At 46.8% G+C, this 20,585-nt stretch overlaps 1 protein-coding gene across 1 annotated transcript; it reads right to left on the reverse strand.

Annotated features, from left to right (window-relative positions):
* Nucleotides 1-361: 361 nt before the first annotated feature.
* On the reverse strand, nt 362-20,334 carry LOC135814099 (transmembrane channel-like protein 3). Its single transcript, XM_065327162.1, has 21 exons — nt 19,925-20,334; nt 16,142-16,463; nt 15,119-15,283; nt 14,025-14,100; nt 13,665-13,746; nt 13,329-13,435; nt 9,998-10,054; nt 9,328-9,467; nt 8,925-9,075; nt 8,527-8,576; nt 7,704-7,857; nt 6,552-6,661; nt 5,634-5,712; nt 5,181-5,390; nt 4,778-4,845; nt 4,175-4,381; nt 3,754-3,786; nt 2,987-3,100; nt 2,441-2,519; nt 2,223-2,283; nt 362-1,850 (listed from the first exon to the last, which is right to left on the reverse strand). Exons 1-21 carry the CDS (start codon nt 20,046-20,048, stop codon nt 1,555-1,557), a joined length of 2,685 nt encoding a protein of 894 aa, XP_065183234.1. The 5' UTR covers nt 20,049-20,334; the 3' UTR covers nt 362-1,554.
* Nucleotides 20,335-20,585: the final 251 nt, after the last annotated feature.

Here is a 20,585-nt window from a genome sequence, read left to right on the forward strand (position 1 = left end):
AGCGCAACGGCTTCCGGTTTTACATGTACAGCACCAGATATTGCTATGGTTACTTGCCACTCGCATGCCGCAGGTTGCTATGATTACTACAGGCAAGAGTACATGAAACCCGGTTTTCATGTACTCTTGTTGCAGCAATTAATTATTTTATTTCGACTTGGGATTGCCACAGCAGCACATGAATTTCAAGAAAACAAACTGAGAAGCAGGGAGTCGTAAAATACCATGGTATTTTACGACTCCCTGCTGAGAAGATCTACAAGACAAGCCTCAAGAAGTGTTTGCACAAGAAAAGATGCACTACTAGTACAGTACTACTGTAGTACATAAAGAAATTGAAAGATGTCATGGGCTGGGTATGTCAAGGTACGTACATCATGGTCAATTTAAGTTAGAAGTTAGAACTAAGCAAAATTAAAAACTTGTGAAAGTGAATGTGGCTGGTACCACACTGTATCTAATATCTCCTACGAAGCAGATACGAAATAAGAAATCAAACAATCAAATACTTTGGGCAGGTGTCATATATGAGTGGCAGACAAGATGCCAGAGAAGAAATGACAGCTGCGACGTGACGAAATATACAAACTAACTATTGTTACAGAGATTAAAAAAAACCCAAGCTGCTCAGCAGGCACATTCAGACTCTCTAAGGGGTATGCAACACTGGAATCCGATGGCTAAGGTAGCATGATGCATGTTGCAAGTTCTAAAAATTATTCATATCAATTTTATCATAGATCCTCAAGGCAGGAAACTACTTGAAGTAGTTATGAAGTTATGAACTCAACAAACAATAACATATATAGAGTACAGTGGACAAATTGGTCACATGCAGCTTCCATGCGTACAAGTGTACCGTGTTGTGCCTGCGGAGGTCGTAAGAATAGGGAGACGGGTGACCGAGGCCAGGGGCCAGGACTGGTCTTCAGTGCTGTGTATGGAAAATAATATCCACTGTGTTTGGATTTTGTGAATGCTATAAAAATAAAATACTGATAATTTATGCTGCCCGGAAGTAAAAAGAAAAGAAAGCATCATGTGGCTGATCAAACAGCTGCAGCAGCTGCACTACGGGCAGTTCTTTATTATTGCCTATCATTTATCACAGATCAAATTTCGAAGGAAAGGTAGCAAGTTTATCAGGCAGCATTTTTTGGGTTGAGCAGTCTATGCAGGGCAGTGTGTACTGGTCCAGGACATGTCACACGTATGTCGCTGGGTATGTCATGCATGAAGTGCTTATGGTATTCTAATGTATGTGACACACACATGCACAGGATAGTAGGCTAGCTCCAGCGTTGGAAAGATGATGTGAGGCAGTGCCGCTGGTGGGAAAACCTTTGTAAATCATGTGAGCTGAGGTAAGTTGATTGCTGTGACCTTTCTTATGGTGTTGGGTGTTTCTCTGCTTTGCCCCAGGGTTGATGGTATTGTTGGCTGAATGCTGGTGCTTAATGAAAACTCACAGTACGGTTGATGTAGCCAGTGGGCCGCAGCAGCAGCAGCAGCTGCAAGAGAAGGAAGGAGCAGTGCTCATGGGGCAATACCCTACTACGTAGGAGGTATCCTAGGCAACGGCTCCTGGATAATACTGGTACGAGATGAGTGCTCAGACGGTGGCCGACTTGCTGAGGTGTTGTTATTAGAAGATGGTGGCATGGGTGCGTGGCTGGTTTGTCGACTGGCCAGTGGACCACTCACTGTAGTGACTCCTGTCTGTGTGGAGATGTCGGACAGCTGCGACTGATAGGACGCGACAGAGATCCGCGAACCGGCGGCAGTCGACATTGCTCCTGCTGCCGCCGCGCCGACGTTGGCATTGCTGCTGCTGGTACTGCTGCCAGGACCTGCATCACCCGCCGCAAACACACGCACACACACACACACACACACACACACACACACACACACAACTAGCGCTATTACTGTACGTGTACGAGCATATCTACATGAGGCAGAACCAAGAGAGGGTAAGATCTAGGAGCACAACAGACACACAACGGCGAGGGAGTGAAGACCTGAAGCAGCATCCTTTACTACTACCCAGAACTACAAGTGGCTACAGTGGCTACTTCAAACGTTCCTTCACAAGACCATGCACTGCTGATACCGTACAAGAGGTCAGTTGCCATCTAGACACCCGGATTAGCCTGTGTTTTGGATAAATGAACGGTTTGGAATCATTGGCTAACTGAAGCCCTACCAGATACAAACCATACCTGCTGATGAGCCAGAGTTGATATGCTCCTGTCTCTCCAGAGCCAAGTCTTCAGCTAATTTCTGCAGAACGGAAGCAAAACACCAACAGTCGGGCAACTCAGGCACTACACAACCTTTACGCCACATTGACAACTTTGATATTGCCAGGACAGCAAGGGTGGCTAAGAATCACCATGTGATAACTACAATCACCTACGACTTGGACTTGACTACGTACAAAGTGTTGTTGAGTGCGGATGTCCTTGATGATATTGCGATACGAAGCGATGAGGAGACGGTAGTAAAGAATGGCAGACCTGAGGTTGAGCGAAAAGTAGATACACCGACATGTCAGGTCCAAGCAAACACACACATGCATTTACCAGCACAGTGTGAAGTGATTGCATTCGCATGCATACAAACATCTTCTAAAGACTTGCAACTTGAACACACAACAGTGTTGTGGTCATATATCATTGACGTCCAGATAGAACAAAAACTAGTGATAACGGATTCATAAAGGGGAACGGTCTGAAGAAAAACATAGACTGTCCCCACCAGGATAGAAACCTTCGCTATGCCATCATGCAGTATTTACTTGTAGGCATGCTTTCCCAGGCATCTTTCAGAGTGAGACTTCAAGTGGCAGTGGTTGAAGCCACACTTTGAACCATCAACATCTTAAAACATGTGTAGCGGTGAGAGGACAGCGAGAGAGAAGACCATGTTGGTCAAAAGTCTGTTATCGGTATTGATCAAATGGCAAAAATCTGACATCACTTACAAACAGAGAACAAGGATTGGCAGCAGAACAACCGGTGTTCCAATGATGTTGATTGCGTTCCTGACTGGCTCGGAGAAGTGCACCAAGATGACATCATAGGCATAGTCATATGATCTGTGTGGACACAGCATATACCATGATACCGGTATCGATATAGAGGTTGTGCAAGTGACATCATCGCATTGTGCGTTGCATGGAGTGCATGGAATGCAGTGCATACCAGTGCTAGTTCGTATTGAGTGACACACAATGCTAGTTTGTATTGAGAATTCAATGGCAAGTTTATATGGAGTGGCAACCCATATAAACAGTGTTAGTTTGGAGTGGCAAACCAGCACAAGTGCGCCACTGCACCGCGGGTTTGCCACTCCATACAAGCTTCTCAAATGTTTAGTGTAACACAAAACCTCTATACAAGCAAGTTACACATGAGAAGAGTTATCTTCAAATTGCATAGTACACTTGCACGGCTGCGTTATGCCCATGCCAGGACGAGGCAGACCCCACCACCAGTACTGCAGACACACCATGACTGGATAGAGGTGACCTCCACATGCATGTCATGCTTCCCACAGTCAAGGTCACACTGGTCTGTAAGTCATACTGCATCTTGGAGGCAAAACATCACATCCACTTTGTGAATGTGTAATGTTTACAATAATAAAATGAATGCTCGGTTGCCGCAGATATCTGGCCTTGTGTTAATAATAAAAGTGTGGTTATAACCCCGAACATTACAGTAGACTATTAGGACTTATGCCACTGACCGAAATGGTCCACAGTTGGCTGAAGGAGGAAGTCTGAAATATATACACACACACGTACGCACGCACACATACATACATACATACACACACAGCGCACACACACAGACACGCACACACACACACACACACACACACACGCACACGCACACACAGAAATAAACAACACATTGATAAAATGCCCACAATCATTACGAACACATCACGGCAGGCAGGTGATATACCGCCATGAGTAAGCTGAACACAAAGAACGGACATTCCACCTTCCCCATTCTCCAGGAACTTTAGCTTACAACTACTCAGTATGTCTTGTGTGCTAAACATGTATACGTGCACATGCTTGCAAGTGAGTTGTGTTTGAGTCGTAGCACATTAGAGTAACAAGCAGGCAAGTAAGAATAAGAGTCATTGACTCAAGGCATACCTGGATAGTACATATAGCATGGGAAGCACGCACAGGAACAGCGTCACCTGCAGAACAAACAGCAGGAAGTTGCCGGAACGAGACGCTCGGAAGATCTTCTTGGGTGCAGCGTGGGAGAACATGGTGGTGTAGTAGTAGAAGAAGAACAGTAGGAACGTCTTGGCCATGGCAAACGCCGGTAGGATAGGCGAGAAGAAAGTTCCAATCCTGCAGAACATCAAGCACACAGAAAACGATGCATTGGGATGTAATTGGCACTTGAGAGCAGGGAGTAGGTGCTTTACTACTCCATGCTTGAGAATGATTCCGCAACTGGATTCCCAGCACATCCCCTTGGTTTGCTTGTTTTTTTGTTTAGCTTTATTTTACTTCACCAAAAGCACGTTTCATATCTGAAGCTGCAGTCTCTGACGCCTGTAGGAAAAGATGCTCGACACGCTACACAGCTGAATCCCATAGGCAGACCCAGCTGAAAACAAGTAAAAAAAAACAAGTTTGTTGTGATTTCACAAGACGTTCACACTCCCACCTTTGATTGATTCACAAGAAACAGCACATGGCCACAAGGCATTTCAGTATTGGCAATGAGCACACACGACGTACCAAACCAATCCTTGACCATACACCATGTCCAAGACACTGACGGCAACCTGAAACTCTCCACGGCCGATCTAAGCAAACGACAGCAACACGCACATAACACAGTACAAAGATCAGCTATGTGATGATGTCACAGTGATGAATGATGTCACAGCTATGATCAGATGTCACAATATCTACACAAAAGTGCCCACGCACAGCGAGTGCTAGAACATTGCTGATCTTCAAGAAAGGGTTTTGAGAACGAAACATTACAGGAGTATCACCATGCGGCGGAACATTTCAGAATGTTAGCACACGTCACAAAACTTGACAGTCAATTTGCACAAGAAACATGGCGTTCATGCAGTCATGCGCACCCCCCCCCCCCCCCACACACACACACTACATGGAACTGCCGTTGTACCTTTTCACGTATGGTCTTGTTCCTTTTCACGACTATGTGACGGAGGACATCGGCAAACAGCACCGCGAGGAGAATGGCACCGAAATCTATGATAATGATCTTCACAATCTCCTCGCCGACTAGTGACTCCCAGCAACACGTGTCACGCGGCTGGTTGACTGGACTGGCTGTTCCAGGAGCTGGCAGTGTTGGACCAGCGTCTTGATTCAGCTAGGCAGGATGAGCACACAACATACAACAAGGTAGGGACACTAATCGAAAAGAAACCAGCACCTTTTCAGAAGTCGATGAAGATGACTACCAGACTCCTCCAAATTTTCCTCAGCATTAAATCATCTTGATAAAGACATCTCTTCAATGTGTGTGTGTGTGTAAGTGTGTGTGTGTGTGTGTGTGCGTGCGTGCGTGTGTGTGTGTGTGCGTGTGTGTGCGTGTGACGTTGCAGCAACTTACACAGCCTTGCTCTCTGGATGCCTTCATCAGCAGTGTAACGGTTAGAACGGCCAGGTTACCAAGATACAACACCATAGTCCTGAACCAGAAAACAGAAAACACAGTTACACAGTTACACAGTTACACAGTTACACAGTTACACAGTTACACAGTTACACAGTTACACAGTTACACAGTTACAGTGGCAATGCTGGTTTCTAAGCATTTGACTTGGCAGGCCCGTCAGAACCGGTCCGGTTGGTCAGGTCATCACCAGACCAACTTGTTGGCCAACAACTCATGTTTACTGCTGGGGAGGTTATGTGTACCCACCATATCATACACAAACTGTATGAAAGGTTATGATGGTATGGCCAGAGCAATCAAAAACTGCTTCCGACGGTCCTGTTTGGTAGCTGTGTATAGAACTAACGGTAAACTACCGGACGTGCACAGCAATTAACTCCTCAGAGGGCTTCGAAACAGCGCTACTGTTGAAATAAAGGTGCATACAAGCAAGAGTACATAACCCCCCAGAGTGTGCAATGCCTGATCCAGCTCTGCATAGGGTCTTGGTCGAGCGGAATCGGATCTTTGCGTCATAATACCGTACACATCGGAGGGGAACCCGGGGAGTCGGGGGTACTCTCGGATCAAAAACACTGGTGCCCTGCCTGGAGACCGGCCTTGCGCTGGTGTGGAGTGTACGCATGACATCAGAAGATCCGATTCCGCTCGACCAAGACCCTATGCAGAGCTGGATCAGGCGTTGCACACTCTGGGGGATTATGTACTCTTGATACAAGTCATGCAGAATGTCCAGTGGCGTGATAAATCAATCTGCTACCACCCACCACCCACACCCATACACACATGCATGAACACACTATCGTGCAAGTGCTGTCAGCAAGCACGTCTTTTAACTAATTAAAAGCTCACCGTGACATAGTCCACTTGAAAGCCGTACGTGGATGGTAGTGCTCCAAGACACCCAGCCTCTCAAAGAGCATCGGGCCCACCAACTTCAGCGCAGCCAGAATGAAGGGAATCTAAGCAAAGGTGCATGAACACACACACACACATACACACACACACACACACACATGCGCACACACGCACACACACACACGCACACACACACGCACACACGCGCACGCACACACACACACACCCGCACCCGCGCGCGCACACACGCACACGCTTGCCCGCGCGCACGCACACACACACACGCATGCACACACTCACACGCACACACACACACACACAAACACACGCACACACACACACATACAGAGTGTCAGTGGTCTATCCAGAACCTGGTCACCTGCATCACACACCGGGTGGAGAGAAGGAAAAGAAGAAGATCTGGCCGGGAAAGGTTTGCCGGGTAGTGCGAGGCGTGAACATAGGGGCCTGGTTGGTAAATGCAGATGATGGTACTGAAGAAAGGGCATGACTGTACTCAGGGTCAATGTCGGAAGATATTTTAGGGTGGTACGGTGGTCAGTCATCTGAAGTACAGTTTACTCGTGGGGGAGGAATGGCGGAGGCGAAAATTTTGGAAATTTAGAGTCCAGATCAGTGTATTTCATTGATTCACGGGGTACCTGGGGCAAAAAGTGGTACGGTCAATACCGTAGTGACCGTACCGTGTCCGACTGGTACTGAACAAAGTGCATGTACTGTGCAGCTTGACCTATTGCCGGAAAGTGAAGTGTGGCAGTATAGCAGTACAGCAGTACAGCAGTGCTCTTCCATCAACAGACAACAGTAGTGTAGCATGCACTCCTCTTGGTTACAAACTGCTCCAGTCCAGGTGTGGAGCAGAACTCCATGTGCTGCAAGCATTGGGCAACTGTGGCACGCAATGTCATGACAGTACTGTCGAGCAGTGCCGAAGAACGGAGCGTCGAAGAACGGCCAGACTAGGATTCACCAAGCACAGCATACCCATGTATACATGGTGACTCAACTGCCCGTAGACTGTAATACATGAAAATAAGAACGGTCTAGGCTAGGAGGCTGACCCCCCCCCCCCCCCCCAGTTCTTCGGCGACGGACAGTACTGTGTGTGCCACTCTTGCCCCTCACCTCAAACTGCTCCACCAGTGCCAGGAAGCGGTTGCTGTTGAACTCGGTACGTTCCTGATCACGTCGTACAAAGTAGTAGACCACGTAGCCACTGCCGGCCAGGAGTGTCAGAACCACCACGTTGACCAGGATCCTCACAGCAATGGCAAGACCACTGCCAACACAGCACACACCATGCACATAAGCATACATACACATAAGCATACATACACATAAGCACGCATGCACACAAGCACACATGCACACATGCACATAAGAACACACAAGCACACATGCACATAAGCACACACAAGCATACACGCACATAAGCACACATGCACATACGGTGTACATGTACACACAAATGCGTCCTCCGCTCTTGTTACGCAACAGTGAATCTTGAGCCCCCAAGAAATAAATTATACAGATGCAGCCTCCGCAAAAATAGCCTGTAGACACTAGACAGTATACAGTCAACTTGGCTAATAACGACTGCGGATATAACGACAATTCGCGAATAACGACAGAATTTCCATGCCCAGAGCAAAGTCCCATCCAACTGTAATACATATAATGGGACTTCGGGTATAACGACACTTCGCGAATAAGGACACTTTTCTGATGCCCCGCCGAGTGTCGTTATAAGTGAAGTTGACTGTAGCTGTATGTGACAATGCAGCAGGATGTCCATGTAACTTGTTGCTGGGCCTCTGCAGTGCAGTGCAGTGCAGTGCAGTAGGCTACTTTCTGTATTTTAACACAAAAAGTGACAGAGCGAATACCATAGCATCTACTTCAAGTACAAGTATGTAACTAGTCATCACCCCAGAGCAAAGCCACTTACAGAGAAGCATTGGAGCGACGACCAGCCTCCTCGATTTCCCGCAACTCTTCCTACAAACGATTGAAAGGAAAGCGCACACACACAGGTGTGACAGTGGAGGTAGATAGGTAGACAGATAGGCTCCATCTAACATTGCTACACAATGAACTGTATGATGCTAGCATCTACAAGGTCAGTATTCATATTACAGCACAAGCACGTTTCAAGCCCATCAGCTGCAATGTATGTTTTTAAAGTAATCTAACCCTATTCCACACGTACAGTCGACAACACTTATAACGAACTTGCATGAAGCGAATTTCATGTATAGCAAGCCATTGTCCATATCCCTGTTTGACCCTATACAGAGTTGACCCTTTGTAAACGGAAGAATCAGAATTCGGAAACAACGAACGTACCCGAAAGCCCGTGGCGATTCCGACTGACGTCAATTTACCAGTTTGTGACTCGGTGATGCCATGATCCCAAAATGTGAATACTTTCAACGAGAACGGTGTTGTAACGTTGTCATACGTAGTGCGCTTGCTGAAGTGATACCGGCGCTTCATTCTGAGAAGAAACAAAACGAAGCAAGAGATCCAACGGTTTGAATATCGCGATCAGGAGGGAAAGCTGGATTGTAGGCTACCTTGTCAAACAGTGTCGGTCAATGTTGTGAATAGACTATTCTAAAGGGGGGGGGGGGGCAGACATGAGCTCCAACAAGAAGCAAGGAAAGGATTGTTTGTACGACACAAATTACCGAGAAGTCTCACGGCAACATTTCACAATATTGAAATGATAGAGTAAAGCACAACCTACACAAATGCCATACTGAAGAAACAAATCAGGAACAAAGCTAAGTTGACAGTCAGGTACGCCGCGGGCAAGTTGTAGCCACCGTTTAACTCAGTGTTGTTGTCGTAGTAACCATAGAGGACGGGTGAATTGTACAGCTTGTCCTGAAGGTGACACGAACACACACACGCGCACACACATACACACCATGTACACACGCACACACACACACACACACACACGCACATGCACACGTACACACACACACACACACACACTTGTACTTGCACACACAGACAGACACACACACACATACACACACACACACACACACACACACACACACACACACACACACACACACACACACACACACACACACACATACACATAAACACACGTGCATGCTGGAGCATTCCTATGCTGACAAGTTGAGTGATAACACCCAGACAAGTAGGGTAAGTGCATGCAGCAGAGCCGGCAACACCACACCAACTCAGGACAGCACAGCACAGCACTGCACTGCACAGCACTGCACTGCACAGCACAGCACAGCACAGCACAGCACAGCACAGCACAGCACAGCACAGCACAGCACAGCACAGCACAGCACAGCACAGCACAGCACAGCACAGCACAGTGCTAGACACAGTACATAGACTACATAGTAGCAGGAAGCAGGCTAGCAGCTTACCAACAGGTCTCCGCTATTGTCATTAGTAAAGTTCTTGTTACCCACACCAAACGCAATCTACAGAGGAAGAAACCAGGCAAAGGAAATCAAAGAAGAAACAAAAGTGACATTCTAGTTGCTTTCATAGTGTAAAGTATTGTGACAACTGTTGCATGACCAGTTTAGTTTGTAGTTACACTTCTTGCATTGCAGTTTGATCCAGTGTTGCCACAACATTTTAGCCAAATATCAGTAGGAGAGAAAGAAAAGAAAATGCATCATCAGACCCCCAATCACAGTAACCCCAGTATACACACGCATACAGGTGCCAACATTTTCGCGGTTCTGAGTGACTGATCTTGCTTAGCAGGGTAGGAGAGAGCTTTGGAAACACTCATGATGACCAGTGTAAGCAAAAATATCTGGATCATGACTTCTAAACCAAGCAGAAGGGCAACATTGGACATTATAATGGCTGCTGTCGGCAGGAGAAGGCCAATTGTCGGCAGGTCGTGACATGCCTCCAAAATCAGCAAGCTACTGACATGTCGGCAGGTGTGGCAACATAGGTTTGATCACAAGTACTGTACATTTATTCATCGTTTGTGCATGCAAGACGTTTGTGTGAGTTACGAGGGCATGCTTTATTTTTCTATTCACACGAAGTATGCCTGCTCACATATCGTATTGCCCTTACATGGCGTCCTGCATTGCTTTGTACTCCCGATTTCTTCACCTTTACCTTGCCTCGTATTTCCGTTTTCGCTCCCTCAAGCGTAGGCTATACACCGTACGCATACGACACCTTTTCGCCTCCCCGAGGCCTCACATAGATTCCATGCCATTTCAGCGCCCTCAAGTTCAGCGCCAACCAGGTGAGAGCGACCATTTCAGCGCCGTGAACCTAAGCGCCAAATTTTACAGTACCCCATATTTCAGCACCGTATACTTCAGCGCCAGCAGATAAGCGCCGAATACAGTCAGACCTCGCTTTTATCCGGATCCCTCTCCATCCGGAAGAAAATCGTTGGTTACCCATTTACAGCATATGCCATGCATACATACAGTATGTGTGTTCAATTATCCGGTTCCCTCGCCTATCCGGATATTTTTGTGGAAAACGGATGTGTGTGTGCAGTTAAGTGAGGTCTGACTGTGTCTCAGCGCGACATAAATCAGTGCCATATATTTCAGCGCCAAATACGTCAGTGCGACCTTTCTCAGCGCGACAGATCTAAGCGCCGTGTTTCTCAGCGCCATTTTATTATACAATGTATGTATGAACAACGCCTGTAATGACTATGACGGTACAAGTATCGACTTCGCGCTCTACTGCATCGCGCTGAACTATACCGAGTTGTACTTGATCGCGCTGTACTTGATCACACTGTACTTGATCGCGCTGAACTTCTTCACGTTGTAATTACCGCGCCTTACTTTTTCGCGCTGAGCTGCTGGCGCTGTACTTTACCGCGCTGATAGTCATGGTGCTGAAGAAGCTGGCGCTGTGAAATCATGCTCTGAAGTGCTGGCGCTGACATGTTTCGCGCTGAAACGGTGGCGCTGAAGTGGCAAGTCACCCTCACATACTTGGCATTGCCTCCACCTCACACTACAGTCCATTCAGAAAAAGGTGATATCCTAGCTTTGGCCATTAAAATTTGGAGTTCTTTCACAATTTTTCTGCATTCCCCCATGGAATGCTCTTCCAAGTATGTTTCTGAAGTCCATTTCTCCGAAAAGCATGCCATAACAAGAATAGGATTTCGGCCGGGTTTTGTCTTGGAAGGCGAGACCAAAATAAAATCGAGATTCCTGGGCAGGACCCATGTGAAATTGGTGCGGGTGGGTGAATTTTATTTTTTATTTTATTCCCATGTATGTACATGACTATATGTGTGCAAGCAATGTTGAACTTTTTTTACAGCATTTTCCGGTAATTTTTATTCAATTTTTTTACAGAAAACAGGTATGCGGTTTACCCGTTCAATTTTTCTATAATTCGGCCAACGATGGCCCTGATCTGTACATCTGGGAGTCATACAAGCTCGGGTTTGTGTGACTCCATGTCACAGATCTACTCACACGATCAGTACTGTACATGTATGAACTGTTCAAAAAAACAAAACAAAATTGGCTTTGGCTCGATTTTGGTGCGGGAGGGCCCGGGAATCTCTATTTTTTTTGGTCTCGCCTAAGCATTGAATTGGGAAAAGCCATGAAAGTCCAATCCATTTCACTCCACTTGCATCACTGCATTGTCCGGTTCGAACCCCAGTTGAGGTACCTTTTCTGGACCCTTTTTCTAACCTCAAATTTCGCGGCACTGCACTGTGTACGATAAAACCACGAAAAATCGCCAAATACGGGAGCTCGCCAGAACCAGCGCTCATCTTTTTATGAATGGACTAGTTTTTTTAGTTTGGCTTCCTTGAAGAAGCAATTGATTTACAGAGTTCCACTATCGTGAACATTTGTCTCCTGATCGTGTGTCAGTGCCAGAGAAATATAATTAGGCCAAAACAAAAAAATAGGCTTGTTTCCGGTCGGCAACCCCTCAAAAAGGAGACTTGGTCGGCCGGACTGAAACTTTTTTTGGATACTTTTTTTGGTTCCTCAATCGTTGTGGTATTGATGGACAAGAGCACCTACACATGTACATTGTACATATATCATGGCAAGGGTAAATGTCAAAGTTGACTGACTCACTGTTCTTGTACAGCCATGTGGTGTATTCCTGTTTTCGTACATCCTGAGAAATCAAGCAAACAGTTCGAGTCCTTCCAGCTCCGTTATTCTAGCTCGTATCGACCCCGGAATTTTTCGAGCCGACAGCTGAGAATCTCTGCTACCTTGTAGGTGTTTCGATTGTGGAATTCGGTTGAGATTTGACTGAGTTATGACTCGTTGAGTGCACTTGCACACATGGCATTGCCACCGTTTGTATACATTTGGGACCAAAAAAAGTATCAGAATTTGGGAAAAAGTGGCCCGGTCGGGCGACCGGAAACAAGGTCATTATTTGTTTTGGCCTTACACTGTTTGTCGTAAGGAATTGACAAATTAGTAAATGGTCCTTCGAGCTGGATTTGAACTAGCGACCTGAAGAAGCAAATTCGAACGCCCCCTTAGTGGACACTGAACTGCCTGGGCATGCAGAAAAACTGATTTGTAGAAAATAAAGTGAACTTCTAATTGCGCTTTGCTAACTTCGAATTACCAGCACAAATCCCACACATTTTCTATGTAAGTTGATTCTGTGGGACTTCTAATTAACCGGACATATCGAATTATCAGGATTCCACCTGAAGTATTAAATCATTGATGTACGTCATCATGAACTTCTTCTTACCTGCGGTATAATGATGAAGCCGAGGGAAAAGAGCATAGTTAAAATGTTGAGGAAGAACAGCGAGCGGAGAAAGACGAAGAACGACGCAACTCCTGTTCCAAAATGGCCTGGTGGTCAAGCAAAACAGAAGCGTACCGTGATATTGGCCATGGGACTTGCTAACCGAACAAGTCAGTCATAAGATGTTCATTTCACAAACACGTCTACACGCATACCACATTCTCCTTATAGTTGCAGTTCTTCACTGTGAGGGTGTCTTCTCAAACTGATGAAAGGTGGATTATTATCTTCCCACAAGCGACTACCAGTGAAGACTGCTGATGACTCACAGCTTACCTTCAATCTTCTTGATGAAGCTAGACAAAAAGCCGTGCGATGTTGCGTACTTTGCAATCGTGTCAGTCGCATAGGAAACAGCCTATAGCCACATACACAAGCGCACGTACACCCACACGCGCGCGTGCACACACACACAATCACAAAACAACCAGGAGCAACATGAGCAATGCATGCGATTCAGAAAGAAGGCATGTATGACACTATCTGTACGCCAAGCAGCCAGCCAGAATAAAAAGCAGTTCATAACAATTCTCCCCCCCCCCCCCTCCCCTTCTACTAGTATCTCCCACACTGCAACGTGCACATGGCTGAGATACATGTATAAGCGTTGAGACATGTATAGGCGTTGATCCATACCTTGTGTCCGTTATGGTTGACAGCATCCACTGTATTCAACATGCCAACCCTGTCATCTAATGCTGATTGCATGATTCTGGGGATATGAAAACAACACATCAAACACAACAGAGCAATGTAACACATCACACTGAATTGTTAGAAATGGAGAAAACCCCGTCCAGCACGAAGACAAGCTTCCCCTTCCTTTATCTCTGATATTGCTGACCCACCCAAGTTGGGTGGTGTGTTGCTTTGCTGCTTCAAATTGTAGTTAGACTGCATTGTTATGTTATTAACTGGTCTCGTCATCGACCTGTAACAGTCGGCCTTCTTTGTTGCCGCGGGACTTAGCTTGTGCACATTTTCGCTGCCCTCACCTTCTCCTCTTGGGTCCTACCCAAACGTGAACCTTCAATTGCGGACTGGCTAAACAAACTTGGTCTTATCCTGAATGCTGCAAAAAGCCAGGTAATCGCTATTTGTGGAGATCTCGCCGACAATGCTGTTCCACTCTCTGTGAAATGTAACGGCATCCCGCTGCCACACGTGGAATCTGCCAGGTGCCTTGGTGTCACCACTGATGCTGCCATGTCATGGGATGCCCATGTAACCCGTTCTGCAAGTCGTATCTCCCAGAAGATAGGAATCCTGTGGAGGATGCGCAGCTGCCTCAGTATTCAGAGTCGCATTACGTACTAAAAGGCCATTATCATGCCTGACCTCATGTATGGGTCCAACACCTTCTCGACATCGCTGGCAATTAAACACTCACTATGTTACCACCGATTCCATACACACACACACACACACACACACACACACACACACACACACACACACACACACACACACACACACACACACACACATGCACACACACACGCACGCACACACACGCACGCACACACACGCACGCACACACACACACGCACACACACACACACACACACACACACGCATGCACGCACGCACGTACGCACACACACACGCACACACACACACACACACACACGCACACGCACACACACACACACACACCAGCGGATGGATCACAAGTGAGGAGACAAACACTGGTGATAGCCACCTAGCTAATCAGCGCAAGCAAAGCTTACAGTCGATACTGTTTTCGTTCTGCCAGCGGCCATGGCTGCATCCGAACATTGGCAAGAATGCGCTTGTGTTGCTGCACAGAACCATACACATCCTCCTGTTCGGCCTCGACTCTCTGCACAGGCAATGGTGCATACAGGTCCTCATCGTATGGTGCTGGATCTCCACTGTACAACACATCACACAACACATTTAGAAAATAATGAACAGTCTGTGGACCGCCAATCAACCCTTTGCACGTGGACGGTCCGTGGCGCTGCCCTCGAGATTCCGTGAAATGTTGAATCAGTGTAGAACACGCAAGATTTGCTTTGCACTGACATAAAGACGAAAGGGTGGAATACATACCCAGGTTGGCATAAATTCTATGTCCAACGGTCGTGTGTGGAGTTACATGGGCTCCTTGGGTGTCCTTATGTTGGCTTCAGTCGAAAGACAAGCACCAGTGCTGACCCAACGCACTGTAGTGCCGGCAACTCACCGCCAGCTAACTCAGCAGTCATAAGTGAACGGGGCAAAGACTAATTATTGTGAAACACGTGAAAGAATGCGCCACCGAGCACACGCAGAAGCCATGACACCTGCTATATTTACGACAGCAAGTGGAATATACCTTCAAGTCACAGAGTTTGGCTGACAAGCTACTGATACAGTTTTAAGTGTATCAGTCTCACAAACAAACGTCGTAATTCACTCCTGAGAGGAGCATTACATCATAAAAACGGCGTCAACTTAAAAAATATGTCGGAACAGCACTGCATGTGGGAGTTACACACTCTTGGGGATTATGTACTCTCTGTATGACCTACACTACAGACAGGACACCGACTCCAAGACATGACCACCGAAAAGGGAGGTGGTAGGTAAATGTTCACCTGAAACCCATGTTATGATGATAATGAAAATATGAGAATTCATGCTTGTATGCAGTATATTCTTTTACACGACCACACCATAACCACGACCACACCATAACCAATATGCACTGTAAGCATGTAATCATGTTCCGTCAGATGGATACGTACCGAGTACCGCGATGAACGTAACGTGATCGCTCCATCAGCTCGGCCTGAGTTAAGCCGGCTGAATGACACGCTCGCAGAGTATTGTACTGCGACTGGCGACGGCGTAGGCGCGGTGCCGGGATGGGCGGACGGTTGTCATAGTGATGGCTATCCCAGGCATGATCACCAGCGGCGTTGGATGACGGAGGCGCTGAGCGTTGCTTGGGACGTCTTACTTGTGCATACTGTGGATTATCCTTGTCAGGGCGGCCTGCCTCCCGTGCTGCTCCTGCTGCTGCTCCTGCTGCTGCATCCGTGGGTGACAAGCAAGTTTCATAGAGCCCTAAACACGACAACATCAACACGGGAAAACTTGATCAGAGTGCACAGACAAATACTTCGGTTTGGGTACGGATGCGATTCGCTGGATTGTAACCGAAAGAAACACTTTGCCAACTCCACGCTGTGTTCACAACTGTACGTGTGAAACAACACGTTCGTACGTATATTTGCTGGCTTTTGGGGCGTCGTGCATGTGGAAACGCTCCGAACTGAAAATTCCAACATGCATTTTTTCAGCGTGTATCAAGCGCGTATTGGCGTACATGCCAGTCACTTTGGCAGTGTGGAGTGGCGGTCCAGGAACCAGCCAAGCTATTATAATACACATTGGCTGAGCTTTCTCTTTTTGACTTGCCTGTCATGTATTCATACTAATGAATAATATCAACTTTATCAAGAGTACATAACCCCAAGAGTACACGTATGCAACTCTGCATATGAGGTCTAGCGCGGCACGCTGCCTGCAATCCGTAGCCATGAACTGTGGGCCATGGCGCGCGTCATTATCAATCTGCTACGGTTTCCGGCTTCCAAATCCGCTTTCCTCGGAGACTTCGAATAGTTTTGTACGTGATGCGTCACGCACAGACATTGCCTTTGCACTTACTTACCGTATTGCACGTTAAATTGTTGAGGCTAAACCGTAGGAAAACTCAAATCCAGGCAGCTGGATCATCATTCCACAATGTAATGCAGGCAGCGCGCCGGCACCCATAGCTTGGAGACCAGGAGTTGCACACTCTTGGGGTTATGTACTCTTCATACTATCAGTATGGCATGCCCTAGGCAGAGTTGCCACAGAACTGGACAGACCTCTCATAACAGGCAATGGAAGTGTGTAAGTCACGGGCTTACAGTCCATTCAGAAAAAGATGATATCCTAGCTTTTGGCCATAAACGGGTCAAATTTTGAGTTTTCGTCACAATTTTTTTGGCAATACCCCATGGAATGCTCTTCCAATTGTGTTTTTGAAGTCTATTTCTCCAAAAAGCAAGCCATAACAAGAATAGGATTTCGGCCAGGTTTTGCCCCCAAAGCACTGAATTGGGGAAAAACCATGAAAATCCAGGCCGTTCACTCCACTTGCATAACAGTACATTTGCGGTTCGAACCCCAGTTGAGGTGCCTTTCTTGGACCCTTTTTCAAGTTTCGAATCGCGTGACACTGCACAGTGTACCACAAAATCGCCAAACACGGGAGCTCTCCAGAGCCAGCGCTCATCTTTTCTGAATGGCCTGTAGTTGTACAGCCAACGGTACATAAACAAGAGTGGACAACTCGGCATGAGTTTAGGAAAGCAGAATCAATTGTTTTCGGCAATTTCAATACCTCATCAGAGCCGTGGTCTGTGACTACATGTGCAGTGCTGTGCTGTATCAATAGGACCTGTGGTCAGTTGGCAGTCACTCAATCAGTCAAAAAGGACGTAAACGACAATTTACACTGCCCTGCGTGCACCCATATGCGGAATTGCACACTTCAGTCAATGAAGAATTGTAATCTGTGTACGGCTACACTGGCCTGGATAATTGAGGGTCTCCAGCAGTCAGCCTGTATTGCTGCAGACCAGTGCTGATCCATCGCTGGTCCACTGTAGATGGATTTCGATAACATAATCACGCAACTGGAGAGTAAGTCGCATACATGTATAAAGAATCCGTAACGACTCACGAGGGACATGCGAGGAGGGTCTGAGAGACACCGTATACTCCGAGTACAAACAGGATACTACACTTGTAGTAATGCGTTTATCGATAATCAAGTGTATGCTCACATGCAGTCACAGTACATACTGATTAGACAACGCATCCATATGGAATGCAGCCCCCCCCCCCCCCCTGTGAAAAGTCCCGCCCCCTACTCACTTGTCGATTTTTGTGTTTTTCATTGCCATTCAACGAAAATGCAGTCGATAGTCACTACTACAGTCCATTCAGAAAAGGATGGGCTTTGGCTCTGGCGAATTCCCGCATTTGGCGATTTTTCGTGATTTTATCGTACACAGCGCAGTGCTGCAAAAATTGAAATTTGAAAAGGGTCCAAAAAGGGTACCTGAACTGGGGTTCGAACCGCAGTGCACTGTTGCAGGCAGGGTCAAACGGCCTGGATTTTGATGGTTTTCCCAATTCAGTGCTTTCGGTACAAAACCTGGCCGAAATCCTATTCTTGTTAGGGCTTGCTTTTCGGAGAAATAGACTTCAGAAGCATAATTGGAAGAGGATTCCATATGATAGGGAATTGCAGAAAAAAAATCTTTAAAAAACTGGGCCAAAAGCTAGAACTACAACTTTTTATGAATGGACTGTAGTCATAAAGGCACATTTGTCGGGGGTTCGCCCTGTACGTTGCATTTTGCATGGCAAGACACTTTCGGAAAATGGAAAAATGGGTTAGGGCCGATTCCCACTACGGTACCGTGAGTGCCGTGCCGACGATTTGGGTAGGTCACGTGTACCCCACGGTACGAGCTTGAAGCTGAGAGTGATTTACACCTGCGCACAGTCATTCCGTGCATTCCGTCAGCAGGCCGGATCACCATTTTTTTTATTTTATCAATTTCTGACTTTGGTCCTGAGGGAAAATAGCAGGGGCCGGGGAAATGACTGGAGAAAGCTCAAGAAGCAACCAATCGAAAAGCCAAAAGCCAAGAAAAAACTTCGTACCACAAATACAAAAGAAAGAAAAAACTTCCTTTCAGGGAGTAGTAAAATACCTACTACTCACTGCATTCGACCTCGCGGAATACCACGGCATGCCATTTCCACCCCCCAGAGGCCCTCGGCACCGGGATGTCCACGGCGCGGTACGGCAGGAGCCACGGAATGAACTCGCGCCAAAACTGCCCCTCACGTGAGCAAATCACCATGGGTACTCACGGCACGGCACTCACGGTACCGTAGTGGGAATCGGCCCTAACGGGGGTAACTGTTCCCCCCCCCCCCCCTACTATTTTGACCTGGCTAGAATCCTGGAATGTAGTATAGAGATTGAATGGAGTATGGAGATTGAATGTAGTATACTATCATTATTGCTTATTATGTCATGGCCAAGTTGTAACGGCATTTGCCTCTTTACCTTTCTAGCCGGGCAAGGACCCCAGACCCTTTCTTATAGCCCTACTACTGTACTATATCTCTTGCGTTATGATTCATCATTAGAAGCCCCCAGGCTGTGACTTGGGCTATGTTTTCAATAGCAGTTTTATCTCCTTGACAGTTTGAATGTTACCTACCTAGCAGTCAGTTGCTGTTCTAGTGTCTAATGCTAGAGGTTAAGGTGTTTGATTATCTGTTTCACTGGCATCATACAATGATTATGCCGACCAACCGAAGTTGCTGGAAGATTGACTGGGCGTTTTCATTGGTGTGTTGAATCAAAAGAGATAATTATAGAATAATGCATTTTTAAATTTTAAACATTCAAATCATTATTCTGTAATTGAAGAAGAATGGCCACTTACCTCCGTCAGCAGGTGTGCCATTGTTTTGCCGGCGTGGTGGCAGCAATGGGGATGACTCACTCGGATCTACTGGACGCGCACGCTTCGTTGCGCGTCGGAAGCTTTCCGTCAGACTGGAAGCCATGCATTTATTATTTTCAATTCAATTTCCGAAATCCATAAACTACGGACAGCAGCAAACCTCGGCAGACACAGGTGTCCAGTAGTATTTGTACCACTGCCTTCCCTTTCTCTAGAACAGCTGCACAGGCCGGTCAGTCACTCGAATGAGGAAGCAAAGGCATTGACACTTGCAGATTCTGAGAGTTGAATGCCTTACTAGTATTTTATTCTTTTGAAAGCATGTAGCTTCATGGTTTTGCAACTGACTCCGTCTAATCTCTATTGTAATTTGTAGGTTGCACTGGTGTCGGTCCAGCTGGCCAGCAGTAGAGCAGGAAAGCCAGAGTAAGGGAGCGCCTGTCACTGTCAGTGTCGACATGTCACGGCCGGCACTCGGAGATTGGTGTCTTTGTGTGTGTGTGTTGCGTATCAGTCGATCTTTGAATGTCCTCTACATGATTTTGCCATTTTTCCGGCCAGCGCTTCTTTGTTCTGGACTCGAGTCGTAACAGTCCATGCGCCAAGGGCCAAAAATGACCCGAATCTTTATGCAAAATGA

This window comes from Sycon ciliatum, chromosome 4 (assembly GCF_964019385.1).
Source record: "Sycon ciliatum chromosome 4, ocSycCili1.1, whole genome shotgun sequence".
Taxonomy (NCBI): Eukaryota; Metazoa; Porifera; class Calcarea; order Leucosolenida; family Sycettidae; genus Sycon; species Sycon ciliatum.

Bases quoted from the DNA above. Each gene is read 5' to 3' on its own strand.
- LOC135814099 (XM_065327162.1), bottom strand. From the start codon at position 20,048: ATGGCTTCCAGTCTGACGGAAAGCTTCCGACGCGCAACGAAGCGTGCG. The intron at 14,101-15,118 runs GTAAGCTTTGCT...TCATATCCCCAG, and splicing joins GAACGAAAACAGTATCGACT to AATCATGCAATCAGCATTAG. The intron at 13,436-13,664 runs GTAAGCTGTGAG...CTTGACCACCAG, and splicing joins CTTCATCAAGAAGATTGAAG to GCCATTTTGGAACAGGAGTT.